The sequence below is a fragment of the Bombina bombina genome, chromosome 5 (genome assembly GCF_027579735.1).
Source record: "Bombina bombina isolate aBomBom1 chromosome 5, aBomBom1.pri, whole genome shotgun sequence".
Classification (NCBI taxonomy): Eukaryota; Metazoa; Chordata; class Amphibia; order Anura; family Bombinatoridae; genus Bombina; species Bombina bombina.
In genome coordinates, this window is record NC_069503.1 from 628,104,945 (window position 1) to 628,125,689 (window position 20,745).

General features: G+C 37.1%; 1 protein-coding gene across 1 annotated transcript in view; it reads right to left on the reverse strand.

Annotated features, from left to right (window-relative positions):
* The window catches only part of LOC128661578 (dynein axonemal heavy chain 5-like), a 671,317-nt gene that overhangs the window by 447,857 nt on the left and 202,715 nt on the right, over positions 1 to 20,745 (reverse strand). The window contains 2 exon segments of the mRNA XM_053715820.1: positions 3,178 to 3,331; positions 6,217 to 6,416. Of these exon segments, the coding sequence (XP_053571795.1) occupies positions 3,178 to 3,331; positions 6,217 to 6,416 (354 nt within the window).

Here is a 20,745-nt window from a genome sequence, read left to right on the forward strand (position 1 = left end):
TCCTGTAAAGAAAATACTGAAACAAAAGAGTCTATATATGTTGCTAAGTTGCAAATGAAAGTGTATGACTGCTTTATCTAAGGCAGGGTGCCCAATAGGTAGATTGGGATCTACCAGTTGATACCGAAGGCTCTGCTGTTAGATCATGGCCGATGTGATTAAAATTATGCGGTAAAGTTGCGTGATCTCAACACTGGGGAGTGAGTAGAATATGGTTGCTAGGGATACCGCTTTAACTACCGCAGTGTGTGAAGGGGCAGGTCATTAAACAGTTTGATGGCCGGACACGAAAAGTGCTACAGGATTGGATCTTGAGTGACATCGATTTCAACCAATCAATGTAGATGATTTTTGAACGACAACACAATTGGCCTATTAAAAGCATGGTTGAGTGAGTACTCTCCCAATGGATATGGTGGTATAGTATAGTTAAAAGGGTAAGCGTCAATAGATAGAAAATATAAAGGCGGAGGCTGCTGTGCTATGCTAAAGGAAAAAAATCTGATTGACGCCTGGCAAATGAATGTGTTGACCCGGTAAGAAATGGTCTGCATGGCGCGCTATTGAATTTATTTGTATAAGCCTCACTGGCTCATATCAGGCCAAGCACGCGGTGCAAAGTAAAGGGGGTCAGTGGCAGTAATTTGAATGCAGTCTTTTGTAACATGGTACAAGGGGTTGCTCCTGTTAACCGAAATTAAAGTCAGTGCTACTTCTGTCATCAGGATTAATCTGTTGGATCATTATGCTTTTGCACATCCATGTGTTGATAAATCATGCAATCTTAAAGGGATTTGAAACACACATTTTTTTCCACGATTCAGATATAGAATATGCAATTTTAAACAACTTTCCAATTTACACCTATTATCAATTTTTCTTCATTCTCTTGGTATCTTTATTTGTAAAAGAAGGACTGTAAGCTTAGGAGCCGGCCCATTTTTATTGAGTAGATCTCATTGAGCTGGTCATTTGAAAAGTAGATCCCAACACAAAAAAGTGTGGGCACCCCTGATCTAAGGTTATCTACAAGTTATAAGGGCTTGTGAGGTCACTGATTTAAAAAATTGGTGAGGAAACATAAAAGTGACATTCCAGTTTCCATCATAAGGTTTGTGTCTCCAAAAATAGTTATAAATGGAGCTAAAGGTATGTAGCACAAACTGTAATACAGTTAGTTATATTAAAGGGATATGAAACCCCAAAATTTCCATTGGTGATTCAGACAGAGATACCTAGGTAGGTGTCTGGAGCACTACATGGAAGGAAATAGTATTGCCATCTAGTGTTCTTCCAAATGGATAACATTCATGCAAAACTGCTAGCATATAGTGCTGCAGACACGTGCACGCTCCTGAGCTTAGCTCCCTGCTTTTCAACAAAAGATACCAAAAGAACAAATAAAATGTCATAACAGACGCAAATTAGGAAGTTGTTTAAAAGTGAATGCTCACTGATCAAACCTGGGCCTTAATCTCTCACAGCGTACTATTGCAGAATAATAATGGAATCAGGAAGACTGTTTATATTTATTTACTATCTTCTGAGCAAACTTATCTGAATCATCAAGCCCTATAGGAAATAATATAATATAAATGTTATCTCCTGAGAAGGCTTGTTTGCCCTGCAGGCAATAAGGACGTTTAGTGTAAATTCTCATGGAGTATCGTTTGGTGATGTGGAATTGTACGTTCTTTAGTTTTGGGATTTGTTTCATCCTCCTAAGAGACTTTATCTACGAGCACTGAAGTCCTGATTTAACCCTCTTTACCTATATGCAAACTTATAAATTAATTATATCAACAAGGTTAAATGAACCATAATGTAACTCAATCTTTGTGATAAGTTTGAGGTGATTCGTTATGTATGGAACTAGTCAGATGAAGTTATTACAGTTTGTTTTATTAAATATTATTGAGTGGTTCTAATTAGGAACCTGATCTTCAATATGTTTACAGGACTCTGTCATTCATATTACCAATTATGATCAGGAACGCATCTCTTTTGCTTTAATAGTATCACAATATTATATTAATTGAATTAATAATTTACTATTTCATTCTATACAAATTTCAAGTGTCATAGGCATTTATAGTTTAGGCATGTAAGACATCTTGACAAGATTGTATTAAATAGTCAGCCTGGAAAAATATAGACAGATTTTTCTCTCTACACAATATATTTTCTCTCTTCAATTGTTTTTGTGCATTGTCACAATAGTACTTGGCTGCTTTCCCTTCATTTGTGCACTTGGCTGGGTATAGCAACTATGGGAGATGGGAAATTATGTGGAGTAAATCATAACATTACAATGTAAAGATTACAATGAAATTAAATACTGAAAAGAAAAGGAAGAGGGTAAAATGAAGTGAAGAAAATAAAATGTTAGGAGAATGACAATGAGGAGAAGCAGAAAATGATGATAGCAGAGGAGAAGAAGAGGAGAGATAAGATGAGGAAAGAAAGAGGAATATTTAATTTGATCAACAAAGGGAGGGAACGACAAGATTTGAAACAGAGGAAAAACAAATAAGGAGATTTAAATATAATTGATAAGTATGGAGAAAGGAATATAAACAGGAAGCAAGAGAACATTATTTGGTATCAGGTGCAGACTGAGACCAACCAGGACCCCCAGAAAAAAAAATAGGGAAGTGCACCCAGCTGCCTCACCGACCTCACCCCTTACGCCTTATCCCGCCTCCAATACCTCTTCCACACCCCAATGCCTCTGTGCCCCAGCGCCACCAGTTCCCCACAACCACCAGAGTTTTGGCCCACAGCCTCAAAGACCAGAGACACGGCTCCCAAACCCCAGGGCCAGACACCACACTCCAGGGCCCACAGCGATAGACCTCTATTGTAGTTCAGTTGTCACTGTTGTGCTAGCTGTAACTGGCTGTGACTGTAAGCAGCATACTAGGAGCCTTAAATATACCACTGGTGGGCCCCCCAAAATGTAGAGCCCTCAGTCCAGGTCCTATATGCCTGACTGCTTAGTCTGACCCTGATGGTGATTATGGTAACAGTCAAGCAGTTTTTGCATTCACAGGTTGATATTTGAAACCAAACAATAGTCCCTATTTGCATAACAATAGACTCATTGGAAGAGTGCTCCTAAAAAGGTAGAGACAGTAATCTCACTATCTTTAATGATCTGCGTAAAGATGTACAAACCTGGGGAAGCTGCTTTGCAATATCACCACCAACAAATACTGCTTCCAGATAAATCCAAAGATTCTGCACATTGAGCCAGTTCTCAATTATTTCTGTTGTGTTTGACAGTTTCTGCACCCATTGTTGAATTGTGGGCTTAAATGGTGCATTGTACCTGTATTAAATAAAACAAATCATATTTATAACATGGTCAACATAATATTTTAATTTCATTGAGCATTTTTTCAAGATTAGTATGTAAATAAAAAGTATATACAATAAACAAACATCTAAAATTCTGGGTAATGTTTAACCAAACAAAATTACTTTTCCCCCGATCCCAAAGAACAAGCAAAGGCATTGGTTATATATTATCATAATTATTTGATACATTTATCTGCAATGTATAGAAACAATAAGACAACATATACTGAGAAATGTGATTTCATTGCAATGGGAATAACAACAAAACATCAGAGTACCTTGCTAAAGTACTCATAAAATAATGCACAGCTGAAATGATTTTGCAATTTGCCAATGTCTTTTATCTTGGGCTTTTGAAACAATGGGAAGTAATTTACAGTTTATCAAAAATGCTTAAAAAAATAGCAGTAGTAAATATCCTAGAAATGATGAGATTTTTTGTCTGGCCCATGTGAAGTGAGACAGCTATTTGCCAAGCTAATGTCCATTTTTCCTATTTTAATCATTTCTGTGCTTTGAAAAGCATCGATCAGATATGTTTATAGAAATCAGAGGTGTCACACTGACTTCAGTATAAATGTCAGCGAATGAAATTTCACAGCTGGTAGCAGCCGTGACATTGTTCTCTATCTCTCGGCAATTTAGAGTTTTGAAAGCTTGAAATTTTTCATTTTTTTCTGTTAACTTTGATACAATTTTGCCTGCATAAATGGCCTTTACATCTAACATACAACCCTTTCAGTGCTGCAAAGCCTCACAAAGTCTGTATCTAAATAAAAATGTAAGATGTAAAGATTAAAAAGCAAAAAGAAATGAAATCTGCATTTGTTACCTGTGTATTAAAGGGACACTGAACCCAAATTTTTTTCTTTCGTGATTCAGATAGAGCATGTAATTTTAAGCAACTTTCTAATTTACTCCTATTATCAATTTTTCTTCGTTCTCTTGCTATCATTATTTGAAAAAGAAGGCATCTAAGGTTTTTTTTGGTTTCAGTACTCTGGACAGCACTTTTTTATTGGTGGATGAATTTATCCACCAATCAGCAAGGACAACCCAGGTTGTTCACCAAAAATGGGCCGGCATCTAAACTTAGATTCTTGCATTTCAAATAAAGATACCAAGAGAAAGAAGAAAATTTGATAATAGGAGTAAATTAGAAATTTGCTTAAAATTTCATGCTGAATCTGAATCACAAAATAAAATTTTTGGGTACAGTGTCCCTTTAAGTAACTTTCCCTTAGAAGTACAACTACACATATATATTAATGCCAGCACATGTTTGTTATTTTATGCCCACTCTTTATCTGAACCATACTTCATAAGTCGTTTAACTGTAATTAAATTATTATGTCAAATGCAGCAAAATCACTGTGAAGTGACACAAATTAGTGATCCAAACTCAAGATATCTGAAGCATATATTTCAGTGGATGAGGTTTACTAATCGGTGTGATCTGAGTTATCAACAAAGTGAGGTTTCTAAAATCATTTAAAAGTATTAGCTAAAAAAAGGAGGCTTCCAGCTTACTCCTTAAAGGACAGTCAACTCCAAAATTGTTATTGTTTGAAAAAATAGATAATCCCTTTATTACTCATTCCCCAGTTTTGCACAGTCAACATGGTTATATTAATATACTTTTTACCTCTTTGATTACCTTGTATCTAAGCCTCTTCTGACAACCCCCTTATCACATGGCTATTTATCTATTGACTTGCATTTTAGCCAATTAGTGCTATGTCATGCACAACTCCATGGGAGAGAGCACAATGTTATCTATATGACTCACATGAATAGCAGTCTTTTGTTGTAAAAAGCTAATAAAAAAGCATGTGATAAGAGGCTGTCTGATTGTGCAAAGTCTATAACAATTTTGGTGTAGACTGTCCCTTTAATTTGTATTTTCAAAGTGAATACCATATACATTCATATTTGAAATGAATGTGACAAGTAAATGACCTCACAAACTTCTGATCTTCTCAACAGATCATTAAAGGGATATTCTAGTCAAAACTGAAATGCATAAGGATTAATTACATCTTTAAATAGAAATATTTTTGCAATCTACGTGTATTGGCAAAACATGTTTCTAGTAAAAGTTATCACTGTTTTAGTGTTAGCATTTTTTTCTGCATGTGCATGTGAAGCATAGTGTGCAAAACATTTTAAATACTGTAGCTGCTCAGAGCACCAGTGGGGCTTGTATCATGTGTCAGAAATTAATAAACTTAATCATGATAAGATGATAAAAGCACCTTACGCTCTCTGAGCAAGCGCCGTGTTTAAAATGCTGGTGCACGGAGCATATTTAAATACACTTTTGAAAGAGCTATAGCTTTTACTAGAAGCATTTTTTCTAATACATGTACATGCAAAAATGCTTCTATTTAAAACTGAAATGCATCCATGTGTATTCCCATTTTGTCTGGAAAGTCCCTTTAAGTTCTTAAGTTGTTGTCAAAAGTCACATTTAAAAATGCAAAGTACTTGGCATGCACATTCCCATGTTGTTTATGGTCCAAGCAGGAAGTGCAATCACACTATACATCACTCTGAGGAGCTTATGTGAATATACATGCATGTAACCTGCTACTATATGCTTGGCAAGTCACATAGTCAAACTATATCTATTACTATATTAAACCAAGGTAAAAGTATTCTTAAACATCATCTAAAATGGCACCGTGTTAATCCAATTTTAAAAAACGCAGAATCTAACATTATATTTTTCCTATGTATAAAATGAATAATCAGTTTATTTTCTATCTTGCTAGTATCTAATATATTAAATGGAGTAGTAAAGAATGTTGATCTCTAATATTTCATTTTAATTGTCTCTCGGGCAATAACATTTACCTGTTGCTCATAATGGAGCCTAGAATCATCAGACTGTCTTCCATCAAAGCTATTTTCTCTGAGGTATCTGTTCCTTTAAGGAGTAACTCTCCTCTTGATTTAAACTGAGCAAATGTGAAGGTGTGAGCACTCCATTCATTGATGACACTCTTTAGTTTTGCTTCAATATCTTTCTCCTTGATAGCACTGATGCATATGTCCTAACAGATGAAAGTAAGCAAATTCACAATTTAGCTTGGTGTTGAAAACAATTTGAAAATCATTCTAATAGTTTCTTTACTATGTACCTGAGCCAGGGTTTAGCATCATGTAAGTTTTTTATCTACATCAAAACTTTAGAAACAAAGAAGCAGCGCAGGATAGTACAGTTATAATTAAAGTTCCATGATTCAGATAGAGCATTCCATTTTAAAATAATGTTCCTATTTTTTTTATTATGAAATTTGCTTTGTTCCTTGTGTATACTTTGTTGAAGAATAAATCTTGGCGAGCTCATAGGACCTCAGATGTGTTCTTGTGTCCTTAGCACTCTATAGCAGCAGTGTTTGTAAAATAACATTGTTTCAAACATTGTTGAAAAACACTAAAACTATATAGTGCTATAGACACTTGCATGAAGTCCTGGGAGCCCACCTAGGTTTACTCTTCATCAAAAGATTCCAAGAGATTAAGCAAATTTGATAATAGAAGTAAATTGAGAAATTGTTTAAAACTGCATATGCTATCTAGACCATGAAGGTTTAATTTTGACTTTACTGTCCCTTTACGAATGATCAAAAGTACACAGCATTAACTATGTGGTGCAATATCAAAGCACATCCAGTTTGACTACCTATTGGAACTCCAAGACAGTCCACCATCTTTAATGTTTGCACCAGTTTTTTGCTACTATTATTCTGTACGCATTTGACCCCACTTCATTCATGTTTGTTGAGTTACAGTGCTGTATATTGCACTGTACAAATCAAGTACATCTCTAAGCTGAAAAGTTATAGTAATAAGCACCACAAGAGAGAGAAAAAAAAGTTAAATTTGAATTATAAAGACACTAAAATAAAATATTAATATTGCCCACATTTGAAACAGATGTACATTTTTTCTCACAAAAAGACTGCTTAATAGAATGAATATTTATCTGAGATTTGGACTAATGGACTAAACTGCTGCATATTTTATTAAATTTTTGTTTTTTATTTTTGTTGTTTTTTTTGTTTTTTTTACTTTATGTTGAATTTCATTCAAGCACATTTATATCATTACTAGTCCTAAAGCCCATGTACACGGGCCATTTTTTGCAGTACAGCGGTTCCACCCCTTGCTCTCTCCCCCCCCCCCCTCTATTTTGCTCTCTCTCTCTTCCCCCTCTCTTTTGCTCTCTCTCCCCCTCTTTGCTCTCTCTCTCTCCCCCTCTGTTTTGCTCTCTCTCTCTCCCCCCTCTCTTTTGCTCTCTTTCTCCCCTCTCTTGCTCTCTCTCTCTCTCCCCTCTCTTTTGCTCTCTCTCTCTCCCCCCTCTCTTCTGCTCTCTCTCTCCCCCCTCTCTTCTGCTCTCTCTCTCCCCCTCTCTTTTGCGCTCTCTCTCTCTCCCCCTCTCTTTTGCTCTCTATCTCTCTCCCCCTCTCTTTTGCTCTCTCTTTCCCCCCTTCAGTTTTGCGCTCTCCCCCTCTCTTTTGCTCTCTCTCTCTACCATTTTTTTGCTCTCTCTCCCCCCTTCTCTTTTGCTTTCTCTCTCCCCTCGCTTTTGATCTCTCTCCCCCTCTCTTTTGCTCTTTCTCTCCCCTCTCTTTTGTTCTCTCTCCCCCTCTCTTTTGCTCTCTCTCCCCCTCTCTTTTGCTCTCTCTCCCCCTCTCTTTTGCTCTCTCTCCCCCTCTCTTTTGTGCTCTCTCTCCTCTCTTTTGCTCTCTCTCTCCCCCTTTCTTTTGCACTCTCTCTCACCTTCTCTTTTGCCCGCTCTCTCTCACCCTCTCTTTTCCTTGCTCTCTCCCCCCTCTCTTTTGCTCTCTCCCCCCCCCCCTCTATTTTGGTCTCTCTCCCCCACTCTTTTTCTCTTTCTCTCTCCCCTCTCTTTTGCAGTCTCTCTCCCCCTCTCTTTTGCTCTCTCTCCCCTCTCTTTTGTGCTCTCTCTCCTCTCTTTTGCTCTCTCTCTCCCCCTTTCTTTTGCACTCTCTCTCTCACCTTCTCTTTTGTCCGCTCTCTCTCTCACCCTCTCTTTTCCTTGCTCTCTCCCCCCTCACTTTTGCTCTCTCCCCCCCTCTATTTTGGTCTCTCTCCCCCCACTCTTTTTCTCTTTCTCTCTCTCCTCTCTTTTGCTTTCTCTCTCTCTCCCTCTCTATTTTGCTCTCTCTCTCTCCCCCCCCCTCTTTTTTGCTCTCTCTCTCCCCCCTCTCTTTTGATCTCTCTCCCCACCTCTCTTTTGATCTCTCTCTCACCCCATCTTTTTTGCCCTCTCTCCCCTCTCTTTTGCTCTCTCTCTCTCTCTGTCTCCCCCCTCTATTTTGCTCTCTCTGTCTCCCCCTCTCTTTTGCTCTCTCTCTCCTCCTCTTTTGCACTCTCTCACCCCTCTCTTTTGCTCTCTCTCCCACTCTTTTGCTCTATATATCTCCTCTTGCGCTGTTCTCTATCTCATGCAGACACTCAGACAGCCACGGCAGCTCCCGACCTGCCCCGCCCCCGCCACGCCACACTCAGACTCCGCCCCTTCATGCCCAGCCCCCTTCACAACGCGTCTCCACCCCCTTCACAGATTAGGTGCCAGCATCCAGCCCAGATCAGTTTGTTGAAGGCCAGGTGTGTTTGTCCTCGTGCAGTCTCTACTTCGCATGACAGCTTCGGACAAACACACTTGGCCTTTTATATTAAAGGATAAGATTGATGCTAGAAAAATGAAAAAATGTCCTACATTTATGAATGAAACTCTATATTAAAATTTTGTTATTTTCTTATAGTCAGTTATAAGTTATTAATTTCTATACAATGTAATATTTATCTGAGATTATATTTTAAGCTACATAAATATTTTCTTAACAATATGCATGAAATGCCTCATCATTATTTTTAAAACTGATGTAGTTGAAAATACGTAAACCATTGTTTCTTTCATGTAATTAGCAAGAGTCCATGAGCTAGTGACGTATGGGATATACATTCCTACCAGGAGGGGCAAAGTTTCCCAAACCTCAAAATGCCTATAAATACACCCCTCACCACACCCACAATTCAGTTTTACAAACTTTGCCTCCCGTGGAGGTGGTGAAGTAAGTTTGTGCTAGATTCTTCGTTGATATGCGCTCCGCAGCAGGCTGGAGCCCGGTTTTCCTCTCAGCGTGCAGTGAATGTCAGAGGGATGTGAAGAGAGTATTGCCTATTTGAATTCAATGATCTCCTTCTACGGGGTCTATTTCATAGGTTCTCTGTTATCGGTCGTAGAGATTCATCTCTTACCTCCCTTTTCAGATCGACGATATACTCTTATATATACCATTACCTCTACTGATTCTCGTTTCAGTACTGGTTTGGCTTTCTACTATATGTAGATGAGTGTCCTGGGGTAAGTAAGTCTTATTTTCTGTGACACTCTAAGCTATGGTTGGGCACTTTTATATAAAGTTCTAAATATATGTGTTTAAACATTTATTTGCCTTGATTCAGGATGTTCAATATTCCTTATTTCAGACAGTCAGTTTCATTATTTGGGATAATGCATTTGAATATTAAATTTTTCTTACCTTTAAAATTTGACTTTTTTTTTTCCTGTGGGCTGTTAGGCTCGCGGGGGCTGAAAATGCTTCATTTTATTGCGTCATTCTTGGCGCGGACTTTTTTGGCGCAAAATTTTTTTTAGTCATTTCCGGCGTCATACTTGTCACCGGAAGTTGTTTGTATGTGTGTCATTTTTTTGACGTTTTTTTGCACCAAAGATGTCGACGTTACCGGATGTGGCGTCATTTTTGGCGCCAAAGCATTTAGGCGCCAAATAGTGTGGGCGTCTTTTTTGGCGCTAAAAAATATGGGCGTCATTTTTGTCTCCACATTATTTAAGTCTCATTGTTTATTGCTTCTGGTTGCTAGAAGCTTGTTCATTGGCATTTTTTTCCCATTCCTGAAACTGTCATTTAAGGAATTTGATCAATTTTGCTTTATATGTTGTTTTTTCTATTACATATTGCAAGATGTCTCAGATTGACCCTGGATCAAAAGCTACTTCTGGAAAAACGCTTAACTGAGTTCAGTTCTACCAAAGCTAAGTTCATTTATTTTAAATGTTATAAATGTTTATCTTTAGCTATGGTTTGTAATAAGTTATTATTATATACTTTTACATGCAGAATCCATTAGTATTTATGCTTTATTGCCATTCTTACATCTTATGTACAAGAAATATTTAGAAGATTTATAAGAAATATTTTTCTGATTCTATTTTAAAGGCTTTGTCTGACTTCGTGCCTTCTAATAAAATTTTTAGGTCTTTTTCACTTCTTTTTTTTTTTTAATTATTGAAGTTTCAAATGACCAACAACATACTGTTTTATCCTTCTCTGATGATGTTTTTTCTCTTTCAGAATTTTTCTTCATCAGATATTGACACTAACAAATCTACTTTTTTTATTTTTTTATTAAAGTACATTTGTTCTTTGTTGAAAGGGTGTTGATTATTTTGGATATTAAGGTAACTAGTTCTTTAAGACTAGCTGACACTATTTCTGCTTATTTATTCTTCTGTGTTTTCAGAAGTTTTCTTTCCAATTCCTCATACTAGGGAATGGAATAGGCTGAGAATTTTCTTTTATTCCTTCTTCAAAGGTTTTAAACTATATTCTTTGCCAGCAGTTAAATTCAATTTGGAGGGTTCTCCAATTTATTGGGGCTATCTCTACTCCTACTAATTATGCTATTGTTTCTATAGCAAAATAGTATTTATTTTCCTTTAGATGGTTGTATCTTATTTATGGAAAATTATTTAGTTTCAGGTACTTTTCTTGGTCCTGTGGTTTTTTTTTGGATGTTGCAATTGCTTCATTTTTGTTCTGTTTACTTTAAGATCAAGTATCAGATTATGATTTATTTTAGCATTCTTAAGGGACAACATTTACTAGACTAGGTGCTGTTGCATTTGTCTTGTTGTTTTGCATTTATTGATTATGCAAGTCCACTGTATTGACTGTTCCTTTAACTGGACTATCATGCTAATAATTTCATTTGTGTCTTCATTTTATTAAATATTTTCGCAAATGAGGGTTAATCTATGTCTTTAGCTATTTTAGCTAGAAGAATTTTGTGATTTTTAAAAAAAAAAAATATAAAAAAAATAAATAAAAAAAAAAAATCCATATTTCTTTTGTTCTAAGATAATCAATTATTTGTTTTATAATTGGATTCAATTCTTAACTGTTACTCTGGGCTTCAAGATTGAGTTCTAAGACTAAAACTTTAAGCTTATACTAGTTTGGTTGTTCTTATTAAGGAACGAATTCCTGAATTCTTTCCCAAGTAACATGTTTATAATTGGAAATTTTTCAGTTCAAAATCAGCTCCCTAATATTGCGATGTACGTGCCGTATTCCAGCTTGGCTGGCAAGGGGCAGGTTAAGACTTCTTTGAAATTTATTTGGTTCTATTTAGTCCAAATTTCTTTGATTTTATTCCTGTAAGGCTAACACTCTCTTTAAGTGTGTTTGGGTCCTATATATTTTGGGTACTGTTGAAGCATGGCTGGGCACCCATGGGGTTCAAGCGCTGCTCAGACCTGGAATCTTCTGGGGTATTTCTTCCAGTTCCATTTTTAGGAAATGGGTTTTGGAGTTTTATTCAAACTATTCTGCCTTTTTTTGGTCAGTGATAGCATTATTTGTTTTCATTAGATACAATAAATGCATATTTTCATTTTTCTGTTTTCATTCAGATTATTTTCTGAGGATGCGGAATCTCATATGATTCACTTGCTCTTCAGGACATAGTTAGAGGATCTTTTTTTCAAAAACTCTTGATTCCTCACACAAGGGTCACCCTTTTTAGGTTTCCAGATAGTTTGTGTCACTGTCTTTGTCTCTTTCAGACAAGGGACAATTTTATTGTGTTCCGTTTGTCGGTACCTTTAGTCTCTATTATTTCCTTCAGTTGCTATATATGCATAGAAGTTTTAGGTCTTATGGCCACAGCATTGGATTTAATTCCCTTTGCTCATTTTCAATAGAAAGAACCATTCCAGTCTTTTATGCTGAATTATGGTGCAGGGATTCTAGGATTTCACATTTTAAATCTTCAAATCCTAATATTTATCTCTTGATTTGATGGTTAAGATCACCATCATTTAGTTCTACAGGTCTCTTTGTTTCTTTCAACCTGGACCATGATCTCTACAGATGCAAGTCTTTTTGGTTGGGAGGCTGTCTGAGGATATCTGTCAGCACAAGGGGTTTGGAAATCTCAGGAGGCGAGATTACCATTTGATATTTTCGAACTCCGTGTTTTCTCAGAATTTTTTCAGTTAGTTTCTTTTTGAAGAAGAGACGTTTAATGTTTTTCAAAAAATATCACTACTATGGTGTATGTCAATCATCAGAGTAGGACTATCAGTCCTTAGGTTGTGACAGAAGTGTCTCGGATATTAGCTTGGGCTAAATCCAGCTCCTATCTAAATTCTGTGGTTTTTTTCCCATATTTGGGAAGCGGATTATCTCTGTTAATCCAGCTTTTCCTCCGGGAGAATGGTCTCTCTTACCCAGATATGTTTTTCATCTCATCTGAATAAAGAACTTCCCAGGGGCCTATTAAGGTCCGGGAATCTTCAGGCGGAAGTAGTGTATGCATTGACATTTCTTTGGAATTATCTTTTTGCCTATTTCTTTCCGCCTCTAGTTCTTCTTCCAAAATTCTTATGGAGTATTTGTTTGTTATGCTGGTAGTTCCAGCATGGCCTCTCAGGTTTTGGTATACGAATCTCATTCGGATGGCCAGTTGCCAACGTTGGACACCTCCGTTTAAACCAGACCTTTTTTTTCTCAAGGCCATTTTTTTCCATCAGGATCTCAAATCATTAAATTTGAAGGGATGGAGATTGAACGCTTGGTTTTTAGTCATAGAGGTTTTTCTGACTCATTGATTAATACTATGTTTCAGGCTCATAAAACTGTCTCTAGAAAGATTTATATTGAGTCTGGAAGACCTACTTTTCTTGGCATTCTTTTAAAATTCATAGAATTTTATTATTTTTTCAGGTTGGTTTGGATAAGGTTTTGTCTTCAGTTCTTTGTTAAGGACAAATCTCTACTCTTTCTGTTCTTTTTATTACAGAAAAGATTGCTAATCATCCTGTTATTCATTGTGTTGTGCAGGCTTTGGTTCATATCACGCCTGTCATTAATTCAATCTCTCCTCTTTGGAGTCTCAATTTGGTACTGAGGGCTTTACAGGCTCCTCCATTTGAAACTATGCATTTTCTGAACATTAAATTACTTTCTTGGAAAAGTATTGTTCCTTTTGGTTATTTCTTCTACTAGAAGAGTTTTTGAGTTATCTGCTCTTTTTTGTGAATATCCTTTTCTGATTTTTTTTATCAGGATAAGGCAGTGTTACTTCCTGATATTTATCACTTTTTTCAGGTTTTGATTCGTATCAAACCTGTCATTAAGCCAATTTCTCCTCCTTGGAGTCTTAATTGGGTTCTGAAGGTTTTTCAGGTTCTTCTATTTTGAGCATATGCTTGCTCTGGACATTCATTACTTTCATGGAAAGTATTGTTCTTTTTGGACATCTCTTCAGCTAGAACAGTTTTTGAATTATCTGTTCTTTCTTGTGAATCTCCTTGTTCTGATTTTTCATCAGGATAAGGTGTTTTTTTGCTGTCCTCATTTCAATTTTCACCTAAGTTGTGAATTCTAACAACATTAGTGGAGGAATTATTGTCTTTTCCTTGTGTCCTAATCCTAAGAATTCTTTGGTAAGATTCTTACATTCTTTAGGATGTGGTAAGAATTTTTAAATATTATGTTGAAGCTACTCAGATTTCAGACAGACTTCTAGTCTATTTGTTATCTTTTTTTTTGGTTTTAGGAAGGTCAGAAGGCTTCTGCCATTTCTTTGCCATCTTGGTTAAGCTTTTGATTCATTATGCTTATTTGGAGTCAGATTATTCCCCGTTTCAGAGGATTACGGCTCTTTTTACTAGGTCAGTTTCTACTTCCTAGGCTTTTTAAGAATGAAGCTTCTGTTGATCAATTTGCAAAGCAATGACTTGGTCTTCTTTGCATACTTTTACTAATTCTACCATTTTGATGTTTTCTCTTCTTTAGAAGCAGTTTTTGGTAGAATAGTACTTTAGGCAGCTGTTTCAGTTTGATTCTTCTGCTTATAATTTCAGTTTTTTTCATTATTAAAATTGAAACTTTTGATTTGGGTAGTGGATTGATTTTTCAGCGGAATTGGCTGTCTTTATTTTATCCCTCCCTCTCTAGTGACTCTTGCGTGGAAGTTCCACATCTTGGGTATTTATATCCCATACGTCACTAGCTCATGGACTCTTGCTAATTACATGAAAGAAAACATAATTTATGTAAGAACTTACCTGATAAATTCATTTCTTTCATATTAGCAAGAGTCCATGAGGCCCACCCTTTTTTGTGGTGGTTATGATTTTTTTGTATAAAGCACAATTATTCCAATTCCTTATTTTTTTGATGCTTTCGCTCTTTTCTTATCACCCCACTTCTTGGCTATGCGTTAAACTGAATTGTGGGTGTGGTGAGGGGTGTATTTATAGGCATTTTGAGGTTTGGGAAACTTTGCCCCTCCTGGTAGGAATGTATATCCCATACGTCACTAGCTCATGGACTCTTGCTAATATGAAAGAAATGAATTTATCAGGTAAGTTCTTACATAAATTATGTTTTTCCTTATAAAAGTTTTAGTAAATGTCAAAATCTTCCCCCAAACTCTCACAATGCATAGTGATATTTGCTAAACATTTTACTGAACATTCCTGATTTGGACTAATGGACTAAACTGCTGCATATTTTATGACATTTTTGTTTCTTATTTTTTTTGGTTTGTTTGTTTTTTTACTTTATGTTGAATTTCATTCTTTTTAATTTTTCCAGAGAATCAGCACAATTTAGTAAATCAATTGTTTAGGCTCAAAAGCACATTTATATCATTACTAGTCCTAAAGTCCATGTACACGGGCCATTTTTTGCAGTACAGCGCTCCCACCCCTTGCTCTCTCCCCCCCCTCTATTTTGCTCTCTCTCTTCCCCCTCTCTTTTGCTCTCTCTCCCCCCCTCTCTTTTGCACTTTCTCTCTCCCCTCTCTTTTTTGTGCTTTCTCTCTCCCCCTCTCTTTTGCTCTCTCTCTCTCCACCCTTTCTTTTGCTCTCTCTCCCCCCCCTCTTTTGCTCTCTCTCTCTCCCCCCTCTCTTTTGCTCTCTCTCTCTCCCCTCTCTTTTGTTCTCTCTCCCCCTCTCTTTTGCTCTCTCTCTCCCCCTCTCTTTTGCTCTCTCTCTCCCCTCTCTCTTGCTCTCTCTCTCCCCCCCTCTCTTTTGCTCTCTCTCTCTCCCCCTCTCTTTTTGCTCTCTTTCTCCCCTCTCTTGCTCTCTCTCTCTCCCCCTCTCTTTTGCTCTCTCTCTCTCCCCCCTCTCTTTTGCTCTCTCTCTCTCCCCCTCTCTTTTGCTCTCTCCCCCTCTCTTTTGCTCTTCTCTCCCCCCTTCAGTTTTGTGCTCTTTTGCTCTCTCTTTCTCTCTCCCATTTTTTTGCTCTCTCTCTCCCCTTCTCTTTTGCTTTCTCTCTCCCCTCTCTTTTGGTCTCTCTCCCCCTCTCTTTTGCTCTCTCTCCCCCTCTCTTTTGTGCTCTCTCTCCTCTCTTTTGCTCTCTCTCCCCCCTATGTTTTGCACTCTCTCTCTCACCTTCTCTTTTGCCCACTCTCTCTCACCCTCTCTTTTCCTTGCACTCTCTCTCCCCCTCTCTTTTGCTCTCTCTCCCCCCTCTATTTTGGTCTCTCTCCCCCCTCTCTTTTGCTCTCTCTCCCCCCACTCTTTTGCTCTTCCTCTCTCCCCTCTCTTTTGCACTCTCTCTCTCCCTCTCTTTTGCTCTCTCTCCCCTGTCTTTTGCTTTCTCTCTCTCCCTCTCTATTTTGCTCTCTCTCGCTCTCTCTCCCCCTCTTTTTTGCTCTCTCTCTCCCCCTCTCTTTTGATCTCTCTCCCCACCTCTCTTTTGATCTCTCTCACCCCCTCTCTTTTGCCCTCTCTCCCATCTCTTTTGCTCTCTCTCTCCGTCTCCCCCCTCTCTTTTGCTCTCTATGTCTCCCCCTCTCTTTTGCTCTCTCTCTCCTCCTCTTTTGCACTCTCCCCCTCTTTTGCTCTCTCTCCCCCTCTCTTTTGCGCTCTCCCTCCCCTGTAAACGTGTAGAGAGACTTTTTCCCATACTCCAGCTTCTGTAATGCCTCTTCCCAGCGGCCTTTTTCAAGTACTATCGTCCGGTGTGGGCATCCAGAAACTGTGTTTCCTGTACAAGCTAATCCATTGGACGTTGCATACGATTGGAACAAGGATTGCAGTAAAACCAGATTAATAAAAGGGAGACTCTAAAGACACAAGGATTTGCCAAGGAGAGCAGCGTGTGCACTCTTTCTATTACTTACTTTTTCTATCTGAATCATAAAATAAAAATGTTGGGTTTCATGTCCCTTTAACCTTTTGTAAGCCAAAATATTTCAATATATTTAATTTCCGTTCTCATATATGCATGATAAATATGTGGCTTGGAATAGGTTTTATCACGCATTGATTAACACTATATATGTTTTGTTAAAGGGACACTCAAGTCAAAATTAAACCTTCATGATTCAGTTAGAGCAGCAATTTTAAACAACTTTCCAATTTACTTCCATTGACAAAATGTGCACAGTCTTTTTATATTTACACTTTTTGAGTCACCAACTCCTACTGAGCATGTGCAAGAATTCACAGCATATACGTATATGCATTTGTGATTGGGTGATGGCTGTCACATGATACTGGGGGAGTGGAAATAGACATACCTTTGCAATTTATTTAACAAAAATCTACTTCTCATTTGAAGTTCAGACTAAGTGCTATTGCATTGTCTACTTATCATGCATTCGTTGATTATGCAAATCTACTGTATTGACTGGTCCTTTAAATTAGTTTTCACCTATAGAGTAGAGTACAGTAAAGAACATAAATCCAATATAGTGCAACACAGTTATATCCGCTCAGTGATCACTTCTTAAATGTGCAGAATCAAAATTACAAACAGCATATCATTCAACGAGATTTAAATGTAATTATACCCCAATTTAGCATAGTTCATATTCCTTTAGTACACTTCAAGTGTTCATAGCTATAAGCGGATAGAGGAAAGACAAACAGTTCACCAACACCAGAGAGATAATTTTATGAGGATCCTTAAAATACCTAGAATTCCATGAATGTATTCTAATTATACTGTTTATATATATTCCATGGCTCACCACTATTGTAAAAACTTGTTACATCATCTTTAAAGTGAAGGTAAACTTTGATGAATGAAAGCCTGGTTTTTAAAAATACTATTAAAAACAGGGGCACTTTTATTCATCAAAGTTTAGAAAGCAGCCGTTTTGTTTATGAACTTACCTCTCTCCTATTCACAGCCAGAGCAGCTTTCCCCACCCGGAGATCCTCTCTTCACACGGCCTCGATGACTAATCCGGCTTCCTCCAATCACGGCTTTCCCCCCAGGGGAGTCATTACCAGAGGCCATGCCATGATTGGAGGAAGCCGGATAGTCATTGATGACGTGTGAAGAGAGGATCTCCGGGTGGGGGAAGCTGCTCTGACTGTGAAAAAAAACAAAGGTAAGTTTTAATCAAAACGGCTGCTTTCTAAACTTTGATGAATGAAAGTGCCCCTATTTTTAATAGTATTTTTAAAAACCAAGCTTTCATTCATCAAAGTTTACCTTCACTTTAAAGATGATGTAACAAGTTTTTACAAAGTTTACCTTCACTTTAAGGTAGAAAACAAAATTAGATCAGCCTGTTTTATGTTATTATATTGTATTCTTCTTAAAACAGTGAAATAATAAATAAACTAATTTTGGATAAAATGTAATTGTAACTAATGTGTATCTCAGTTTAATTCATATATATACAGCATGGAACTGTAAATAAAATAGACAAAAAAGGGAACTGCAGAATACCAATTCAGAAGAAAGACATATTCATTGTGATATCCTTGCTCATATTGCTTTAGGCAGCAAAGGAGTAAACTAACCATAAGTGTTACTGCTGACTGCCAGCCAGATAATATGTTGCAAAGAAGCCCTATGGGAGGAGTAAATTTACTCGCTATGCAATGTACTACTCTCATTCAGGCAATGACTGGTTATTTGATTAATACTTGCAATTTTATGTTGGGTGTTTTGTTAGGAATATTCATTTTAAACTACAGCTTATTGAATGCCATCAGTTATAAGTGCGTATTATCGCTGCATTAGGAAAATTGATAGGTCTGAGTTTATTCCATGAACGTTATAATGCCTGTTGAAATGTCTGAAAGTTTTGACACTGATTCTGACATCACAGTTAAGGGTGAATTCTAGAAAAAAGATGAACAGCTCTATTTGATTACTATCAATCTAAGAAAAAAATACCTGGACTAACATAAAAACTTTGCTTTTGTTATCTCAGTAAGGTATGGCAGGTTAAAGAGCTTTTTAAGGAATATCTGGTTAATTGTTTGATTTTTTAACAGTAATATTTTCATCTTGAATTTTTACTTCTGCTTTAAACAAAAACATTATTATTATGTACTTTTATTTCAGAGAAGCACTGTCAACATTTTGGCTTATTTAATAAAGCACTCTAGGCAGAATTTAAATAGATATTACATGAAATATATCATATTGTCAATTGTATGGTGTCAATAAAGTTGCATTCTGCACATTTTATTTTGCCTAAAATATTTAAAGGGAGACTGTACCCAATTTTTTTCTTTTGCAATTCAGAAAGAGCATGCAATTTTAAGCAACTTTCTAATTTACTCCTATTATCAATTTTTCTTCGTTCTCTTGCTATCATTATTTGAAAAAGAAGACATATAAGCTTGTTTTTGGTTTCAGTACACTGGAAAGCACTTTTTTATTGGTGGATGAATTTATCCACCAATCAGCAAGGACAACCCAGGTTGTTCACCAAAAATGGGCCGGCATCTAAACTTACATTCTTGCATTTCAAATAAAGATACCAAGAGAATGAAGAAAATTTGATAATAGGAGTAAATTAGAAAGTTGCTTAAAATTTCATGCTCAATGTGAATCACGAAAGAAAATTTTGGGGTAGTGTCCCTTTAAGTCAATTTTAATGATTGTGGTTCATTTAAATCTTACTCATATGGGCTATACACTAGAAGTCATATAAAAGTCAATGCAGGTTGTATACTTTTATAACTATAACACAGCACTATTTGCCAAATTACTACAATATATTCTGCAAAATCCTGTCATAACAAAATATGATGCATAAGCAGGTAAGCATCAATAAATCTAGCTCATAAATAAAGAAAATAAAAATAACAATATACCACCAAAAACAATTTTAGTGCCACTTCATCTGCCAAAGTTCCAATAAAACTGATTGTATTGTAACAGTAAATTCCAATCTGGCGCATTTTCAACAGAATAGAAAAATCACACTTTTAGTTTACAAACTTTTCATGCAGATATTACATACTCTAATTTGTTAGAGCATGTTATATTTGCATAACTGACCCTAGCTAATTATGGACCAGATTACAAGTGGGGCGCTAATGATAGCGCAGGACACGATAACTAATTAGGCTTTTGTAGCGCATTCCATAGAATTCTATGGTGAGAATTTAGTCCAGTCGTGATTGCCGAAGTCCTAAAGTTAACATGTCTGAGTCTTTCGCTCGCATGATAACTTTTTACTTTCAACTTGTAATACATGTGCTAATCCGACTGCACTAATTTTTTACTTTGAACGCAGTTAAGAAAGAAAATGTTCTTTTCATTTTAAATATATATAGTGATGTTGCGAATAGTTCGCTGGCGAATAGTTCCCGGCGAACATAGCATGTTCGCGTTCGCCGCGGCGGGCGACCATATGCGATGTTCGATCCGCCCCCTATTCGTCATCATTGAGTAATACTTTTACCCTGTACCTCACAGTCAGCAGGCACATTCCAGCCAATCAGCAGCAGACCCTCCCTCCCAGACCCTCCTACCTCCTGGACAGCATCCATTTTAGATTAATTCGGAAGCTGCATTGTTAGTGAGAGGAGGGACAGTGTAGCTGCTGCTGATTGAATAGGGAAATCGATAGCTAGGCTAGTGTATTCAGTGTCCACTACAGTCCTGAAGGACTCATCTGATCTCTGTGTAAGGACAGCACCCCAGAAAGCCCTTTTTAGGGCTAGAACATCTGCTTTTTTTTTTTTTCCCTTTGTAATCTAATTGCAGTTGCTTGCCTGCCAGCGTGTGTCAGTCTCACAGCGTATACTGTGCCCACTTGCCCAGTGCCACC